This window comes from Physeter macrocephalus, chromosome 14, assembly GCF_002837175.3.
Source record: "Physeter macrocephalus isolate SW-GA chromosome 14, ASM283717v5, whole genome shotgun sequence".
In the NCBI taxonomy this organism is placed as follows: domain Eukaryota; kingdom Metazoa; phylum Chordata; class Mammalia; order Artiodactyla; family Physeteridae; genus Physeter; species Physeter macrocephalus.
In genome coordinates, this window is record NC_041227.1 from 49487506 (window position 1) to 49502272 (window position 14767).

General features: G+C 52.1%; 1 protein-coding gene across 1 annotated transcript in view; it reads left to right on the plus strand.

The window, feature by feature from the left end:
* Positions 1–14767, plus strand: part of DNASE1 (deoxyribonuclease 1) — a 32642-nt gene that overhangs the window by 12334 nt on the left and 5541 nt on the right. Inside the window, exons 2-8 of the mRNA XM_007112678.3 lie at positions 2772–3213; positions 5437–5589; positions 12622–13309; positions 13688–13776; positions 13950–14033; positions 14332–14447; positions 14649–14761. Coding sequence (XP_007112740.1) covers positions 13163–13309; positions 13688–13776; positions 13950–14033; positions 14332–14447; positions 14649–14761 — 549 coding nt within the window. The 5' untranslated portion in view covers positions 2772–3213; positions 5437–5589; positions 12622–13162. The remainder of the gene's footprint in view (positions 1–2771; positions 3214–5436; positions 5590–12621; positions 13310–13687; positions 13777–13949; positions 14034–14331; positions 14448–14648; positions 14762–14767) is intronic.

Here is a 14767-nt window from a genome sequence, read left to right on the forward strand (position 1 = left end):
TTCAGCGGCCATGGCTCACGGGCCCAGCCGCTCCGCAGCATGTGGGATCTTCCCGGACCGGGGCATGAACCCGTGTGCCCTGCATCGGCAGGCGGACTCTCAACCACTGCGCCACCAGGGAAGCCCGATGTCTGTTCTTTTAAATGTGTTAACATATGTTTTATGGCCCAGAATGTTGTCTATCTTGGTGAATATTCCATGTGAACTTGAGGAGAATGAATATTCTTCTGCATGAAGTAGTCTATAGATGTCTATTATATCCAGTTGATTGATGGTTTTGTTGAGTTCAGCTATGTCCTTTTCTGCCTTTTGGATGTGTCCATTTCTGTCATAGGGGTGTTGAAGTCTGCAGCTATAATAGTGGATTCATCTGTCTCTTTTTGCAGTTCTATCAGTTTTTCCTTCATGTATTTTGAAGCTCTGTTATTAGGTACATACACATTAAGCATTATTATGTCTTCTTGAAGAGTTGCCCCATTTATTATTAGGTAATGCCCCTCTTTTTTAAAAAATAAATTTATTTATTTGTTTTTGGCTGCGTTAGGTCTTCATTGCTGTGTGCAGGCTTTCTCTGGTTGCAGCGAGCGGGGGCTACTCTTCGTTGCGGTGCACGGGCTTCTCATTGTGGTGGCTTCTCTTGTTGCGGAGCACGGGCTCTAGGCACATGGGCTTCAGTAGTTGTGGAGCATGGGCTTAGTTGCTCCACAGCATGTGGCATCTTCCCAGACCTGGGCTGGAACCCGTGTTCCCTGCATTGGTAGGTGGATTCTTAACCACTGCACCACCATGGAAGTCCTGAGTTGTGTGATCTTTTTCAGTGTTGATCTGATGTTCATCCCATACTGTGTATTTTTGCATTTCAGATATTTATACCATCTCTAAAAGTTCCATTTAGGTCTTTTTATAGCTTCCATTTCTCTCATTATGCTCATGTTTCCCTCTACTTTCCTGAATTTATGAAGCATGTTTATAATATGTTTTATTGTCCTTGTCTGATAATTCCTTTATATCTGTCACTTCTAGGTCAGTTGCTATTGATTGCTTTTTCTTATGGTCATAAGTCATATTTTCTTCTTTTTCACATGCCTGGTATAGCAGTTGTCAATCCACCCTTCATCGCCGGCTTGTGATACTGGAACATTCCTCCCTTGCCAACTAGCCTGATACTAACCTTTGTCAGTGGAGGGCGCTGGAGGAGAAAGGCCCTGTCATCCTGGTTCTTTGTGCTTTGCTCATTCCTGTTTTGTGACATTGGCTCACCCCCAGTGAATTTCTGTGGCACCTTCTCAGGAAGCTTCCTAGCTGCAAATTCAGCAGCACTTGCCCGGGTGCCAGCGATGAGGCTCTTTATATATTTGGAAGGGGGTAGGCACTTGCATGGAACCCAGGCAAGTTCCATGGGTACCCCAGCTGGCCTCCTGGCAGTTCTCTAGTGAGTTCATCAGCACCTCCACCCTGGTGGCTTCCCAGCACTCTCTGCAGACAGCTTCCCAGCTAATTCTGTTGGCACCCTCTCAGGTGGCTTTCAGCCCCCAGCCTTGGCCTGGGACAGCCCAGTAAACTTCACCATCCAGTGAGCTGTGATCTCGCAGCTCTGAGTCGTTCTCTTGTATACTTCCCTTCACCCTAGGGTATTCTATAGAGTTCTCTTTTGGTTCCTTTTAGTTAATTCCCTATAAATAGTTAATTCTTTATACTAAACTTCCCTTGTTTAAAATACCATGTGGTATCTGTCCCCTGGCTGTACCCTGATCGATAGACCTGGCAATTTCCTTATTGGCTACTAGACATTGTAAATTTATGTTGTTGGTTGCTGGGTTTTGTTGTATTCCTTCAAATAGTATTAATCTTGGTCTGGCACCCAGTTAAGTTCCTTGGCATCAGTTGATCCTTTAGAGGATTGCTCCCGAGCTGCGTTAGGGTGGTCCAGAGCTGCCTTTGGTCTACAGCTAATTTAGCCTCATTACTAAGGGTGATGCCCTTCTGAGGATTCTACCCAATACCCTGTGAATGAGGAAGTCTTTCCATGGTGGCTTGTGGGAACACAGTTTATTCCCTTCCTGTGTGAGCTCTGGGGATTGTTCTGTCTGCTCCTTTCCAGGGGTTCTTGCCCCAGCCTCCTCACATAGTTTTTCTTACACAGGTACAGACTTGTCCTTAGCTGAAGACACGAGGGAATCCTCTTTGGATCCTGGAGCTCTGCTTTCTGTACAGCCCCCTGCTCCCCAACATTTTGCTGTACACATTCTAGCCACCTGGGCCTCCCTGACCTCCTCAGTGTCTCGTCCACTCAGGAGACAGCCAGGTCTGAGTTTCCCCTCCCTGCACTGTAGCCTAGAAACTGCCTCAGCTATGGCTGGTCAGTCATAGCGCCCACAGTTCCCTGGCGGTCCAGTGGTTAGGACTCGGCGCTTTCATTGCTGTGGGCCCAGGTTCAGTCCTGGTCGGGGAACTAAGATCCCACAAGCCACGCGGTGCAACACCGTCCCCCCTCCCCTCCACCACCACAAACACAAAAATCATAGGGCCCAGTGTGTTGGTGTCCCTTCTCCCTGGGATCACTGTCCTGTACTGATCCAGTGACTGAAAACCATCACGTCATCTCTTGTCCAGCTTTCTTGTTGTTTAGGGCCCCTGTTACTCCATCTTGAATGAGTGAATAAACACACAAACAAATGAAATAGCCTGATGAAATTTCAGGACAAGTTGGTACCCTGTAGCTAAGTTGACTGACATTATTAACACTCCCTTTTTTCTTCTTTTTAAACCAGTCACATGTGAATGGGAGCAGCAAGATGGCAAAGGCTGTGAGGGAGTGACATGGTGGCAGTCTGGTGTTGGCTCCCCAGCAAATTTGCATTTTACCAGCTTTCCGCACTGTGTCATTTGTGGGCTGAGGCACCTGCGAAGATCAGTGCCTCCTCACAGGAGCCCAAGTGAAGAAACAGGCGATCACCAATGCATTTGCGTAGGCCTCCTCTATGGCCTGCTACGACTTCAGCAGTCTTTGGACGATGGGGAGCCAGACCGACAAGGCACCCGCCTCAGGCCACTCTGGCCTTGGCCAGAGGACCAGGTGGGAGGGCGCTGGACTGGGCTCATTCCTGGCATCCTGAGGTCATCACTGCTCCTGCCTGAGGCCCTTTCCCTTGACTGGCGGCTGTGCTTTTATGCAGGCCCTGGGGAAGAGAGTCTGGAAAGCCAGCCTCACAGGTAAGTGGACATGTTTTCTAAGCTGGTATAGAAGTGGGATGAGATCCAGTGCCATTCCCCAGAGCCCAGAGCCCTATGATTCCTAAGGAGGCAGAGGTCTCTGTGGCTGCCTTTCCTGTTCTCCTGGGGGCACATTCTCTTCTAGTAGCCGGGAATCTACATGCCTCAGGCCCCCTTACTGGGGCAGTGTCTGGACCTTTGGGTAGAGAAATGGGGGCAGGGCCCTATGTCTGCCCACAGTTGGCAGGCCCTTTGGGGAGCCCTCACACTGGCGGGGTGCCTGGGCAGGACAAGCGCAGCACCCTTCCCTCACAGCAGGCCCGATGAGGTGACTGCCCTGGAGGCTGGGTAGGGGGAAGCTGAGGTGCGGGGGGAGAATGGTTCAGTGGGAGCCTTTCTCCTCACATGACTGAGCCCCCCACAGGCTCTCACTGCCCGTGTTCCCACCCCCAAGAGAAGCTTGAGTTATAGGAACATTACAGCTCACAGCTTCCCATGGTAGTGGGGGGCAGGGAGAAGTACCCAGGGGAGCTCAGGGACCATGGTCTTCTCCTCACTGGTGGGGCCACATTGCCACATTGCTCAATGTCCTATACTCTGAGGTCCAGAGATGCTTAGATAATGGAGGGTGAGCAGAGGCTGATGACTAGTAGGCACGGTGACCAGGGGAGGTGGGGAAGACATGGTACCAGCCTTCCCTAGCTGCTCATCCAGGAAGGAGTAGGCAGAGTTGGAAAGACACACTGCACTTGGGACACAGGTCTGAGGGTCTGTGGTGAGAGCTATGGTGGCTGCTGCATCGTGGGGCTGTACCATACACGGGCATCGGCCCCTGGGGCCATACATCCTCGTGCGAGTCCTTCTGGGCTCCGACTCAGGCATGGGCAGCCCCCTCCTCTCCATGGAGATGGGCCCGTACCACCTCCTCTCTAGGGTCAATCCTCAGCCTTTGCCTGGGACTTCCATGACAGGGCGGAGTTGTTCTGAGCTCTCTGCTATCTGGCTGCACTTTACCTGAGTATCGTTCTGACAGCCACTTACCCCACGGGAAGCCTCCTTCCCCTCTGCTCCCCTCCTGTTAGGAGCTGTAACTTTGGTGCTCCCCTATCACTCTTGGTTACGTGTCTCCATCCCACCAGGATTTGGGATGTGGAGGCTGAGGAGCCTGGGCCAGTGGCAGAAGCCTGTTCCTTTACTTAGTCATCAGGGAGGACCAAAGTCGGGCTCCTCTTGTGTGAGATGCTCACACTTAAATGGGCACAACCAGAGCAGCTGAAGAGGTTGGAGCATCTAAAGACATTGTTCTGTCAAGAAAGTCCCTGCCTGGCATTCATCTTTTCATTCAGCAAGTAGTTGGTGAGCACCTGCTCTGGGTCAGGCCTTGTTTAGGTGCTGCTACATAAGCCCCACCTCTTGTGGGACTTATGTCCAGTGGGATGAGACTGACCATACATTGTATGTTAGATGTGATTGCTGGGCAAGAAAAAATAAGCAGGGTAAAGGAGATAGAACAGTGGAACAAAACCTGCTACTAAGTAGGATGCTATGGTAGGGTGACAACTGGGCAGAGGCTCAAGTCAAGGGAGGGACAAACCATGTAGCCATCTGGAAGCAGAGTGCTCAGGTAGAACAGTGCAAAGGCCCTGAGGCAGGATCCCCTTTGGGAAACATTGTTGAAACTGTCAATGTGAAATAAACTGTAGTGTTTATAGATAAGCCCTGTGGCTGGTCCTGGGCAGGAAGCACAGCAGGTACTTACAGTTCTCAGAAACCAGCATTGCCCATCTGGCCAAGGGTGCAGAGTCCCCAGAAAGGAAACAGGCCTGGAGCTGGCAGTCTGCAGGCCCCAAGGCTTCTTCTCTAGGAGTGAGGTAGTAAACCTGAGCTGAGGACAGATGCTCCATTCTCTGAGGAGCTGAAGAACAAGTTTATGGAATACAGAATTGCTATGTCCTGGCACTATGCCATCTTCACTTTTAGGAGTGGCTGATGAGAACAAATGCTGTGGGTTTCGGACATAATATGGAGATCTTCAGTCCCAGAACCTCTTGGTCGGGCAGGAAGGGATGGTCTGTTTCCCTTCTGGCCACCTCTTATTGGGTGGCATACATCTGCACAGGACATTTATAGCTCAGAGGTGTCCACGCGGCCTGCTAGTTGGACCGGCTTGCCTAGTTATCAACCATATCCTCTCCAGCTCTCTACTTCAGTGACTCATTCCAGGTAATGAAAACAGACTGCTTCTGGCAATGGAGTAGCTTACGGCAGACCAATGCCTGATGAGGACTCAAGGAACTGGCCATAATTCAGAAGGCATCTGCTTGTAGGACTGGAGCACTACCCCGGCACCTGCAACTCTGAGGGGAGCTTGAAGAGGTGAGTCCTATTTCCTGCACTGGCTTCTCCCTTTGGGGCTGGGCAGGGGCAGCTGCTCAGAGGCAGAGAAGCCAGAGGAGCTCTGCGTAATCTTGCGGGACTGGGGAGACTGAGCTGGGGGTTTGTGCCTGCTGAGGCAGTGGGACCTGAGGGCCAAGATCCCTGAGAGGGAGGAGGCCAGAGAAGCAGAAAGTGGCTAAAAAAGCAGAGCTGGCTTTTTGGCAGTTTCATGACGCTAGGGAAGAGTTCAGAGCCTGCCAAGGAGGAATGGCCCTAAGAAATACCAGGCTCTCAGCTTGGACCTTTGGGGACCACAGGTAGATTGGACTTTACAAGGACTGTGGAATGAGTTTAGCGTTAGCTGAGCCCTGGAGTGGCTTGAGGTGGCCTTCCCCTCTGCTGCCCACCCTGGAGGGAGACACCATCCTGATCCTCAACTATCTGTCACACACAGTGCCTGACACTCTGTCAAGTTACTAGGTACACTGAGAAACAGAATGGGGGGAGTTGGGGGGAAGAGTGACAGACCCACAGGAGATAAGATATTGGAGTTAGCAGACATGGACTTTAAAATAACTGACTAACATATTGAAATAGGTAAGATGGAGAGTTTCACAGAGAATTGGAATTCATGAAAGATTAAATGAAAATTCAAAGTTCAATAACTGAAATTTAAAATTCAGTAGGTGGATTTAAAAGTAGATTAGAGGGCTTCCCTGGTGGCGCAGTGGTTGGGAGTCCGCCTGCCGATGCAGGGGACATGGGTTTGTGCCCTGGTGTGGGAGGATCCCACATGCCGCAGAGCGGCTGGGCCTGTGAGCCATGGCCGCTGGGCCTGCGCGTCCGGAGCCTGTGCTCCGCGGCGGGAGAGGCCACAACGGTGAGAGGCCCGCGTACTGCAAAAAAAAAAAAAAAAAAGAATTCTAAAAGTAGGTGAGAGACAGCTGAAGAAAGGACTGGTGAACTGGAAGATAGATCAATAGAAAAATATCTCTGCAAACCCCACCATGACCAGCTCAGGCTATCCTGTGAGCTTCCTTGTCCTGGGCCCTCTGAGCCCTTCTGTAGACCCATTGGGCAGTGGCGGGCAGGCCTGCTGAGGAGGCTCTTTGTGCTTGGGAGAGACTGAGGGGGCTTGGGAATTTGGGGATTGCTCTCCATTGCAGCCTTGTTGGAAACATTACCAGCACATTGGGAGTCTAGTCATTGAGCTCCATGACTCTAGGGAAATCTTTAAGGGTCTCAGGCAACAGGAACTTTGTGCTCATGGGCTCAGGCTAAAGGTATGCTAATCTCTCCAACATGCACCTTAGAAAATGCCTTTGGTGGGACGGGGAGGCTTGTCTGTGATTTACAAGCGGCATGCACATTGCTACTCAGGCTCGTGGACCATGGAACCCGAGTGCTGCCTGTTCCACTGACATGATGGGCACTGGCGTAGCTAGGGGTGAGGGAGCAGGGTCGGGGGTGAGGGAGCAGGGTCGGGGCTGTGCTGAGCTTTACCTTGAAACTCTTGTGGATTGTAGCAGTTCACACGCATATTCTGAGAAATTTTCCATCCTAGGTTAATGATTTCTTTATAATGAACAGAAATAAATTCAAGAGGGATGGTGAGCTAAGGTGGGGTCATGGGCCAAGGTCAGTGGCTGAGCTGAGTGATGACTGCTGAGCTGCACAGGCTGTCTAACGTGGATTAAAGCAATGTCACAGCAAAGACATCGGCCTTTTATCTCAAGTAAAAGATGGAAGCCCCTTTGTCCTCTAAAATGCCCTGTCTTGGGGCCATCAGTCACCCCTTTTGAGGGGAGAGGAGGAATCCAGGTCAGATCTGGGTGAGGGAGGACACAACAGCCACTGGCTCCTGGGAGCTTCTGGTCAGCTCAGGCCAAGTGCCCAGAAGCCACTTGGACACCCTGCAGTGTCCCCTGTGTTTCAGGAGAGGAAACCATGCTGGGTTCTCTCTGGAGGGTCCATGAGGAAGGGACGTTCTCTCACATGGGAGGTTGTGGGACAGGAGGTGAGGAACAGGTGAGCACAGAGCCTTCTACTTTCCAGGCATTGTTTTAGACCTGGTCAGTTTCATGGACGAGATTGACAAGGTCCCTGCTCCTGTGCAGATTGTGTTCTAGTCCAGAGGCCGCCTTCCACTGGTGTAAGCAAGTAAGAGCAAACACTAAAGGAAAATAAGTGATAAGGGTCATGGAAAAGATGACATTGGGACCACGCTGGTGGCAGGGTTGGGTTGGGGAGAGGGCAGCCTCCCTGAAGAGGTGATAGTGAGCTGAACTGGAATGACAGGGTGGGTAGCTCTGCGTGCAAAGCGGCGCCCTGAGCTGGCATCACACAAGTCCTGGTAGGCCCCGGCTTTCCTCGTAAGGACAATGAGAAACCGATGACAGATTTTTTTAAAAATTATTTATTTGTTTGTTTGTTTGGCTGCATTGGGTCTTAGCTGCGGCACACAGGAACTTCGTTGCGGCATTGGGGTCTTTAGTTGCGGCATGTGGGATCTAGCTCCCTGACCAGGGATCGAACCCAGGCCCCTTGCATTGGGAGCATGGAGTCTTAGCCACTGGACCACCAGGGAGGTCCCCCGATGACAGATTTTAAGCAGGAGAAAAAGGTGATCTGATTGCACATTTACAAGATGTGCTGTGTGCTGTGTGGATACTGGCATTGTGGAGAGAGTTTCTGGGAGCAGGGAGACCAATGGGCGGATTTGCTTGTGTTCAGCGAAGGACAGGTGTCGCAGCTGCAGAACCAGAGGGGACTGTAGACTCAGGATGCATTTGGGGTGGGGCTGAGAGAAAGCAGGGACCCAAATGAGCCTCAGGTATCTGAGCATCTGGGTGGAGGCAGGGCCATAGTGGGAGGGGGGCATACCCACTGTGTATGTCAGATCTAGAGGTTCCCAAACTCGCAGTTCAGAGCACCTCTAGTTAAGATTCAATAATTATTTTAAGGGACTTATAGGCCAAAAGAAGTACCTAACAGTTCCATTTTTAAATACGTAAGTCCAAACAAGTTAAGTATTGACATCCTAGCAACTTACAATAGATATTGGAAAATAATGTAAACTTAAAATTTTTTTCATTTCATTTTTAAGTAACTGTAATTATTTATGGGTGGAACGTGTGCCTGTCGGCTCTTCTTGAATCTTGGAATCAGAATGGACACTGCCACCCTTGTTGCTTTTTTCCACATTGATTCTTACACAGTAATTGCTTTTTCAATAACTGCCAGAAACCTAGCTTTGCAAACATGAAATAGTGGAAAGGATTTCCACCATTTCCACATCATGTAGCAAGATATGATGTTGAAACCATGAAGTGTTCAGAGATGTTTAGTATCACTGTTTTCCTCAAAAGTAAAAGGCATCCTGCTGTGCCTGCAAGTTCACTGTGGGCTGGGGGTTCTTCAGTGCATTGTTTAGAAACTGCAGCTCTGTGCCCTTCCCTTTTCCCTCTGGGTCTGTGGACGTCCTCTCTCCTGGGCCACATGTTGGTGTGCAAGTCACTCCCCCCTCCAGCAATTCTTTGGGATGGCTCACTGGGTCTTGTGGCACTCACTGTTGCCCTCACAGCCCAACAGCCTGCACATGGCAAATGTCCCTTTGAAGCTATTGTGTTCCCAGCTTCAGTGCTTAGAGGATTTTTTCTTTATCCTTTGCTTTTATTTATTTATTTATTATAAATTTATTTATTTATGGCTGAGTTGGGTCTTTGTTGCTGTTTGCGGGCTTTCTCTTTCTCTAGCAGCTAGTGGGGGCTACTCTTTGTTGTGGTGTGCGGACTTCTCATTGTGGTGGCTTCTCTTGTTGCGGAGCATGGGCTCTAGGCGTGTGGGCTTCAGTAGTTGTGGCTCTCAGGCTCTAGAGCACAGGCTCAGTAGTTGTGGCGCACGGGCTTAGTTGCTCCGCGGCATGTGGAATCTTCCTGAACCAGGGCTCAAACCCGTGTCACCTGCATTGGCAGGCGGATTCTTAACCACTGCGCCACCAGGGAAGCCCTATTCTTTGATTTAAAACGCCTCAGAACTCAAGACCTGACTCCGACTTAATTACTTCAGTGTGATGCGTCATTTCCCCTTCCTGTATCTGAACAGGTTTAGTTTAACTAAAGAGGGTGGCAGACTCTCAGGGTTGATGTAAAAATAGCTCACCCTGATCAGAAAAAGCGGTCTGCTGTCTGCACCCATTTCCCTGCTGATGTGACATTGAAAAATGCCAGCAGCACTGGGCTTCCTCCCTTCCCTGGCACCCATTCTGTCTCCACTGTGGAGCCTGGCGTGGGAGGAGTGTACCCCTGACTCTGCCATTGGTGTTGGGTTTGGCCCTGTCACTTGCTAAGACCAAAATAATGTAGGCAGAAGTGGCAACATGCAAATTTTGAGCCTAGGCTTCTGGAGGCATCATGTATTTCTGTTCACCTCTCTGGAAGTTTCCACCTTCCACCATGTTAGAAGAGCATATATGCTAGCTGCAGCCCCTCAGCCCAGTGCCTCCCCACCCCAGAGGGAGGCCCAGGGAGCAGAGCCCTCCCAGCTAACCTACAGACCTGTGAGCATGAGAAAAAAAATGCATACTGCCATACATATTGAATTCTGGGGTTGCTTGTTACACAGCAACAGCTGACTGATACAAATGGAAAAGAGGTCCATGAGGGAAAGTTAAAAGGGTGATGGAAAGGTTACTGGTCTTAGGGATAAGATGAATTTTTAAGATGTGAAATGATTCTTCTGTAGAATATGTTATGTCTGTTGATCCTTAAGACAAACCTAAGAGAAAAGCAGTGACAGTTTTATCCCCATTTTATAGATGAAGATATTGAGGTTCAAAGTGGTTGAAGGTACGGTGGGTGAGCCTGGTCTGGGCCCCAAATCCCTGACTCCTGGGCCAAGCTCTTCCCGGCTGTGCTGCCTGCCTCTCTTGTGGGCCTGACTTAGAGCAGCCAATATGGCAGCAGAGCTTGGTACTTCGTGCAAGTGAGGCCACCATTGGGACCTTTCTTCTGACAGGTTGGGGAGGGAGGGCACCTCCCAGAGAAGGGGCAGCATTTGGTTGAGAGGGGGACAGGGGTGCCAACAGACAGGTGCCTGTGTCCCACATGCTGCACACTGGGGGTTCTGGGTGTCTTCTGTGTGAGCCATGGCTCTGCCGCCTACTGGTTTTGCTCTCATGCTCCCCTCAAAAGGTCTGGCAACTGTGTGTCCAGGAAAGATACCTACGGAAGAAAAGTGTCAAGGCACCTACACTGAATACATTGATGGTCTTACCTGGTGGTTGGGGTCTGGATTTTGACACACTTGAAGCCTCGGGGATTTTAAACAGGAGAGTCAGCAATCAAACCTTTGCAAAAGGCTACAGTGGGGCTTCTGGCAGCTTGAGGGCCAGGCCACGTGACCCCATGTTGTAGATGCCATATCAGGGTACACACGAGCTGACTGGCATTCCTACTGACTGCTGGAGCTGTCCGTCAGCATGTTCTCATTACTTCAGGGGGTTCTGGTCTTGTTGAGGTTGGTTTACTTTCTGAGTTGTTTTTAATCCTTCTGTGTCCTCCTACTTCATGACCAGCTGACCACATCCATGGCACTTTGATTTTGACCTTGGCTCCTGCTGACTGCTCCCCTCAGGCCCCTCCTGCTCCCTGACCCCCAGTCCCCCGTAGCCCTACACTCCCCTTTACACTGCAAGACCCTTCCTTTCCAGGGAGGGACCCAGCCTTCCCAGTTACGGGGCTGCCCTTGGAGACCACAACCCCCAACCCCGAAATGGGGCAGAGCCCCCATGGATGGGGTGATGGGCTGAATAATACCCCCCAAAATATATCCATGTCTTAATCCCTGCAAACTATTAACTGCACACGGCAAAAAAGGATCCCAAGATGGGGAGACAGTCCTGGATTAGCCGGGAGGACCCTAAACTCAATAACCTATATCTTTGAGGGGGGAGAATCGACACAGAACAGAAGGCAATGTAATGATGGAGGCAGAGACTGAAGTGATGCAGCCATAAGCCAAGGAACACCAGGAGCTTCCAGAAGCTGAAGAGGCAGGAAGGGTCTCCCCCAGCGCCTCCAGAGCATGTGCAGCCCTGCCACACCTGTTTCACCTCAGTGAAATGGATTTTGGACTCTGGGCTCTAAGTTTATTAGAGAATAAGTTTCTGTAGTTTCAAGCCACCAAGTTTGTGCTGACTTGTTACAGCAGCCACAGGTAATGAATACAAATGGGAAAGCCCAGGATTCCAAATGAAATGACTGGACCCAATGCCTGGCATGGACCCTCAGCTGCTGCCTGACAGTGTCCTTATGACCCGGCCACTCCTGTCACCTGTGCGTGAAATGTACAGGCTCTCCACAAGAAGGTTTCCTGCTGCCTTGCTGGCAAGTGAGGTAGACTGCAGCCGCAGCCCCTGCCCCTCCCTGGTGCCCGCAGCTCTGCAGCCCCTGATGCTGCATCTCGTGTGTGCCCTGTTGAGAGCCCTGACTCCTGGCCAGGGTGCTCGCAGCCCTCACGACTGAAGGATTAGGAAGCAGGGGTTGGAGATGGTGAGAGATGGGGTCCTGGGAGAGCAGCCACCATGGGCTCCATTTGCAACATGGAATGTCTGGCTTTGGCTGCTGGCTCCAAGGTCACCTCAAGTCCTGCAGCCAGGAGTAGCCAGGGCCCTGCCCTCCAGTGCATCTGCTCCCTACCCCCCTGGGAGAGCAACTTGGGCAAAGGACACAGAGCCTTTGGCTGTATTTTTTTTTTTTTTGACTTTTTAAAACCAAGTGCAAGTATCAGGTGCTCTTTACAGCAGCAAGGACCTGTACCTCTTGAAATAAACACATGCCAGCTACCCACCTGCTGGGAAAGCCACACAGGCAGCGCTATTGTTCTGTGTCTTCCAGGTGATGCCCTGGGAAAGGTCACAGCTGCCTAAACCTTTAAAACCCCAGGTGGTATGAACATTCCCTGTGTGAGGATTTGGAGCTGCAGCAGCTCGCAGTTGTGTTTCTTAACACTTTGTGAATTTTTTTCTTAAAGCAGCGAAAGGAGAAAATTGGTACTGAAGAGTATTGATTCTTGGCAGAATTCGTGTTGTCTTTGTAAAAGTCAAGTTTCAGGTGAGTGTGCCTGGTGCCCCAAGGGCTGTGTGACCCGTGGCCTGTGGAAGGTGGGTACCAGGCCCAGAAGCCCCGTGGAGTCCCTCTTGGTGACCGTGGCCACCCTGGGAAGAGCCCTGGCCAATCCCAGAGGGGAGGGCGGCTGGAGCGGGGAGGGCGGTGAGCTGGTGCCCCACCCACAGCGCCAGGGGCTTCCTAGGCTGGCGACCCTCACAGGGGCTCATCTGCTGGCAGGTGAGGAGCGAGAAGATCCAGCGCCTGTTACTTGGCGCTTGGTGTCTGGCTCTCTGCACGCTGGTGAGAGGGCTCAGAGGCTCACCCTGGCCTGCTCGGCACAGCCCACAAAGACAGGGTTTACTCAGCCTTGGGCTCTGCTAGCTCTGCCCAGCTGGACTCAGGGAGGCCAGAGTGCTGAGTCTGCCACCCTCAGGCCCACATGTGAACATTTCTCCTGATCCAGAATGAGGGGTGCCAGGCTGATGGGGGTGCTGCTCGCCCTGGCTGGCATGCTGCAGCAGGCCCTGTCCCTGAGAATAGCAGCCTTCAACATCCAGACTTTTGGGGAGACCAAGATGTCCAATGCTACCCTTTCCAACTACATTGTGCAGGTAAATCCAGGCTGGCCTGTCCCCAGGGGACTCAGGGTGGGGGAAGGGGAGGGCCCTCTAACAGGCCCTGGGAACCCTGGGCCAGTGGTCAGTCCTGAGGGTGATCGGCAGTGGTGGTGGTGATCGGGGGAGGGGATTGAAAGCCTCTGGTCTCAGCCCACCTGTCTGTCAAGGGGACAGGTCCTTGTCACTGCTGTGCCGTCCATGGCTGGAGGTGGTGGGATGTCTGGCACGTCCCAGGCAAGTCACAGGCCAAGCCGTGACGGGAAGGTGTCTGGGAGGAACAGGTCGGCCCTGTGACTCAACAGCAGGCAGGCTCAGATGCCTCAGTCTCCACCCAGCCTGCCCCGCTTAGCAGTACTGTGGCCTTGTCCCCAGATCCTGAGTCGCTATGATATCGCCCTCGTCCAGGAGGTCAGAGACAACCACCTGACGGCCGTAGGGAGGCTGCTGGACAAACTCAACCAGTGGGTGACAGTGGGGTCCCGGGAGGTGTGGATGGGAGAGGGTATGCCACTTCAGCCAGGCCCCAGAGACAGGGATGTGGGCAGGAGCCCTGCTATAGATGTATAGGTGGCAGGAGGGTTCCCAGGGACTGCCCACCCCCACCCCGACCGGGACATTTGTTTCCTCAATCCAGGGATGACCCAAACACCTATCACTATGTGGTCAGTGAGCCGCTGGGACGCAACAGCTATAAGGAGCGCTACCTCTTCCTGTTCAGGTAGATTGGGTCACCTCCTCAGAGGGTGCCAACAGGAGGCTGGGGTGTGGTCTAGAGAGCCTGTGAGCCCCTCCCCTCCGGGTGTGGGCGCGAGAACTGGGGCCACAGAGCAGGGCCCTGAGCTGGCCTCACAGCCTGTGCAGAGGCAGGGGGACGTGGCAGGAGCTCCGGGCCAGTGGGTCTGTGCGGTGCTAAGGCCGGGCCCCCTGCCCATCTGGACATGACAGAAAGTGATTTTACCAAGACAAGGTGGCACCCTGGCCCAAGGCTAACTGCCCCCTGGCCCGGCCTTCTGCAGACCCGACCAGGTTTCCGTGCTGGACAGCTACCAGTACGATGATGGCTGTGAGCCCTGTGGTAATGACAGCTTCAGCAGAGAGCCAGCTGTGGTCAAGTTCTCCTCCCCCTTCACACGTGAGTGCCCTGCTCAGCCCTTCCCAAGACACCTGGAAAGCTGTCTCATGCTGCAGCCCACACCCTTTGTGCTTTGGTCTTACATTGCAGTTACTTAGGAAAACGTCCACCCTCAAAGACTGGCTGATGTGTCCTCTGCCCCAGCCCGACTCCTGGCTGAGCCCAGCCCACACCGGCTCAGTATGACTCCTGTTTCCACAGAGATCAAGGAGTTTGCCATTGTTCCCCTGCATGCGGCCCCATCGGATGCAGTGGCTGAGATCGACTCTCTCTATGATGTCTACCTGGATGTCTGGCATAAGTGGGACTTGGAGGTGAGG